The sequence below is a fragment of the Vanessa cardui genome, chromosome 16 (assembly GCF_905220365.1).
Source record: "Vanessa cardui chromosome 16, ilVanCard2.1, whole genome shotgun sequence".
NCBI classification, from domain to species: Eukaryota; Metazoa; Arthropoda; class Insecta; order Lepidoptera; family Nymphalidae; genus Vanessa; species Vanessa cardui.
This window is the reverse complement of record NC_061138.1, coordinates 7,135,719-7,140,466: the sequence shown is the minus strand read 5'-3', so window position 1 is coordinate 7,140,466 and position 4,748 is coordinate 7,135,719. Positions and strand designations below refer to the sequence as shown.

The 4,748-nt window shown below is 32.4% G+C and overlaps 1 protein-coding gene across 1 annotated transcript; it reads right to left on the bottom strand.

Moving 5' to 3' along the window:
- Positions 1-3,208: 3,208 nt before the first annotated feature.
- On the bottom strand, positions 3,209-4,540 carry LOC124536434. Its single transcript, XM_047112975.1, has one exon. The coding sequence runs from the start codon at positions 4,386-4,388 to the stop codon at positions 3,810-3,812; it is 579 nt and encodes a 192-aa protein (XP_046968931.1). The 5' UTR covers positions 4,389-4,540; the 3' UTR covers positions 3,209-3,809.
- Positions 4,541-4,748: the final 208 nt, after the last annotated feature.

Sequence of the window (4,748 nt, the reverse complement as noted above, 5' to 3'; positions counted from 1 at the left end):
GAGAGATTGGAACATATTCCACCACGCTGTTCCAATGCGGATTGGTGGAATGCACATGTGACAGAATTTCTATGAAATTAGACACATGCAGGTTTCCTCACGATGTTTTCCTTCACCGCCGAGCACGAGATGAATTATAAACACAATTAAGCACATATATATAGTGGTGCTTGCCTGGGTTTGAACCCGCAATCATCGGTTAAGATGCACACGTTCTAACCACTGGGCCATCTCAGCTCATTAATGTGTATGTATGTGAAATTATATCTTGTTCTTAATTATATATTGAATAGTTCATAATTATATATTATGTATGATTATGTTTATTATTATACCTTAATATAAATCTCTTCTTATATGTCTCGTTTCCGTTCTCTTCAACCAAAACTTTCCTCTGTGGTATTGCTATTAGCAATTTTAAAAAAATAGGGTATTAAAATAAAATTCTAACTTTATTTACTTACTTATAATATAATTTTATGTTTTTTTGTTACAATCCAGTGTATTCCACGAACCCGCATTGAACCAGCGTGGTGGAATATGTTCCGAACCTTCTCCTCAAAGGAAATGGAGGCCTTAACACAGCAGTGGGAAATTTACATGATATTGTTTTTTTCTTACATGTAACATTTGTATGGTTATCCGACCTAACAAATCTTTTCATTATTTTTTCTTATGAAATTTTATGCTTATGTATATATGAAATTATAATTTGGGTAAAAACCTACACCGATACAAAAAACAATAATGCCACTGAGTCCTCTCTCACCCTTTAAACTGAAATACATCAATTCCAAGAATTGCTGTTTCATGGAATATCTGATGATTGATCGATGATGATGTTGATAGCTTAGTTAGTAGTTGTAGCGGTGTTGTTCTCTAATATTGATAGCGTTATGTTACCGATACTCAAAATTGAATTTTGTAGATATTTCAAGGTCAAATAGCAGCGGCAGGTGGATAGAGACGCATGTAAAGTTCATTTGATGTATAATGATAACGTTAATTTGACTTTGTATTTTTTAAATGTTAAAAAAAAGAGTAACTACTGAGTTTCTTGCCGGTTCTTCTCGGTAGAATCTATTTTCCGAACTGCTTGAAAAAGCTTACTTGAATAAAGTTTATTTTGATTTGAATGTCCAAAGTTATGATGAAGTATGCAAAAGCTACTGATTAATACATTATTTAATGAAAACTTCAATTACTCACTATTTAAATATTAACTAAATACAATAAAGTGACGCAGTAAGCTATTTCGAATCAATATTCAATTTAGAATACGTTGCCCTTTTGTAGGCTTATAATAGGCAGTAATCTTTCGTCTCCAATTTAGGCGAGTCTATGATAGTAGACAACAATGTCTGTTAAATGAAAATAGCTCATAATTGTATTTATAACTAGTTGTAAGCCGCGTCTCCAAGCGCGTTTTATGTCCATTACGTTGACATAATTTTTGCTATGTGCTATGATGTGCCGCTTTAAAAAAAAATTGTTCAAAAAAATATCATTTTTATGAGGAGGTCCTATTTTTGAAGTCCTGTTAGCACCGCTACTGTACTTTATCGAATTTATTAAAATTGTGCTCGATTTGTGCTGTCATGTGCAGATGTTCGCTTTTTATCATGTCATATCAAACAAAAAGTAAACTATGTTCTTTCTTGGAGTTGGTTCATAGCTCATCAAATTTGGTTCAATGGTTTGGCCGTGGAAAACCAAAAAGGCACAGACAGTGTACTTTTGAAATATGTAATTAGAGTAATGAATTACTTCTTCCGGCGGTGGCTATATTTTTAGTGATTAATCCAGTAAAATTATTCCAAAGTACTTTAAAAGCCTACTCAAATAAAATATGTAAATATATATATTGTTTATTAAGAAATATGAAAATGACAGCAGACATATCGTGTTAAAATCATTTTCATTGATATTAATAAGATAATTAAAAGCCTGGTAGTATTATTTTGTTGGTTATAAATAGTTATTAGATTATTGTGTTGCATATTGTTGTTTTGTAACAACATTTACATAATATATATGATGTAAATATTCTAAATATAGATTTATTAATATGATATATTTTAATACAAAATGCATGTAGAGTAGAATCCCTGGATTTGAATGTAGTTAAAAATAACAGTATTTATCTTTCGAGTCTGTATCCATCTGTTCTCGACCGAAACTTGTACGAAATATAATAAAACTGCAATAAGTTTCTTATTTACTGTAGTTTTTTTCGATCTATTAGGTAAGATTTTCGAAAAAAGAAATAATAATAGTGAATAAAATGATAGAGAAATTGAACATGTGTGATCATGACTGAAAATTAGTATGAAGAATATGTGCATAATATGTAAAGTCAGGAGTGACAATTTGAAAGTATTTAAAATGGAGGTCATATTTATTATTACTTACAACTTACTACTTAAAATTGGATTTTAGGAATTAAATAATTTTATAGTTAGCGGCGTTTCATCAATTTTAGTTTGTGTTGAATGCAATAATGAATGAATGCAATGCACTTTCATTTTAACAATTTATTATTCAAAAAAATTAAATTAGGATACATCTATTGAAAAACTTTTTTAAATTCAAAATAAAAAATCTTTTTTATTCTTCTATTGCCGTCAAAAGATAATATTTCGTGAATTAAAACATAGACATCATTAATGAATATACATATATCTATATCTTTGATTCAAAACAATTTTAATAATGAAAAAAAGTAAATATTAAACTTTCCACAGTCACGTGTTTGATTCACAGGCTCTATAGATTCAGCCGGTGACGATGGCTCAGTGTGGGCGGAGGGAATAGGGCGGCGAAAAGTGGCACTCCGTTAGAATAATGAAGCAATCAGTATCGTAACTACTAATTGATTTAAATTGTTTCTTCTTTTTATTTCGTTTATATTGTTTGATTTGGGTTAGTAGGGTTTATTTTTGTTCTCTTAGGTATACGAAAAAAATATATAAATAAATTTAATCAAAGAGAAAGAGATAAATAATTTTCAATTTTTTTATTTAATACCAAAAATTACAATAAAAATGACTTACAACTAATATTAATTAATTACTCTATCTAAATATAATACTGTGTGTGATTCACTATTTGTGACTATTCTATTAGTTTATACTAATAATACTGACTTTAAAACGTTATAGGAAATTCGTAGAATTCAGTGATATAGTTTACTTATAGTATTCGATTGGTGTTTATGTTTACAGAAATGAACTTAATCTTTAAAAGATTAATTTACAGGTTAAATCATAAATCTAATTAAAATACAAGTGTATATGCTTATAGATTATATTATAGACTAAAACTACGTTACTTTGATAAAGGCACTATTCTTCTTAGAGGAAATATGATTTCATACTATAATTAATTTATACATATCGATTTATATAACACATTCATAATGTGCAAGTGGTTAGAACATATGATTTACATCGATGATTTCATGTATTCATATTAGTGTTGTGGTTTGCTTTCTAATACGTAATACAACGAAGATAATGATTATTTAACAATTCTCATAATTATGATTACATTGGCACAGTCTTTCACGATTTCCTTAAATAGACAGCTTACAGGGTAACATCTGTACTCATTCCTTGAAAAAATTTGACTACATTCACTTTAGCTTTGGTCCTTAATGAAGACAACGTTAATTTGCTTAACTGGCCCAGAAGACTTTGAAACTACTGATATGATGAGACATTTCTCTAGCGTTTAATACTGTCCGATACTTTTTAACCAGTCTTTATCTCCTTTCACGATCTTATGATTTCTTATTGTTTCAAAAGTTTTTACCGATTGAGACCTAAAGAAGCACAACAGACTGTGTGTCGCGGCACTCTCTGTGTCGGTAGACCAGACAGGCCTCGAACATATGTGTAGGTTACAGGTGGCCGAAGAATGCGCTTTGGCTGCGTTTGTTTCTTAGGTTGTCGCTGGCGTTCCGTCGGTGAACAAGACTGTGACCGGCTTGAAAGACTTAAATTTTTAAAAACACGTCGTAACGAAACTGTTGACCGGTGTCGCCGATGACGCTCTGAGCTGTCGCTGCTGGAGTCACTGGCTGAGCAGGAGCGGTCCTCAGTCCGGCTTGTCTCACCAGACATGCTATCGTTGCTGCTAGAACTACCCAATGAGTCACCGTCTGCCGAACGTCGTGTAAGACGCTTGCTAAGCGCTTTCAGCAATCGAGAACCACGAGCTGCTGTTGTAGGTTCACTCACTTCTTCCACAGGCGGGCACACCACAATTTTTGGAGCCATTGATTCCTTGCGCGTTGTCTTCGGCGATGGCTGCCTCACCAGATTCACCGGCAAATCACCGACGAACCTCTCACTCGCCACAATGTCGCTTCCCAGCTTATTTTTCATAGGTTCGACAAATATACACTTTTTGTCCCAAAAAAATGCTGTAATTCCTTTTGATAATATTTGAGAATATTATCTAAGAGATGTAATTTATTAAAACTTTTACGTGATCGTTCGTAAGCAACTGACTCGGATTAATATCTAAAGTCCCTGAGAGCGAGTTGCAAACTGCCGCTTAAAGGGATGATGGTGTCTTTATAAAGGCAATTTGGCGCATGCGTGTTGCTCAGTTTGGCTGGCCATGCAACTCTTCACGTACTCGGAAGGCTGTCATTATCAGGTTTCCACATTCCTCTTACAAAATAAACCAAAGTTCTTCTTGCATTAAAAAATATTTTTTTATAGAAATGCAAAACCATACAA

Coding starts and splice junctions, on each gene's coding strand:
- LOC124536434 (XM_047112975.1), bottom strand. CDS start 4,388: ATGAAAAATAAGCTGGGAAGCGACATTGTGGCGAGTGAGAGGTTCGTC.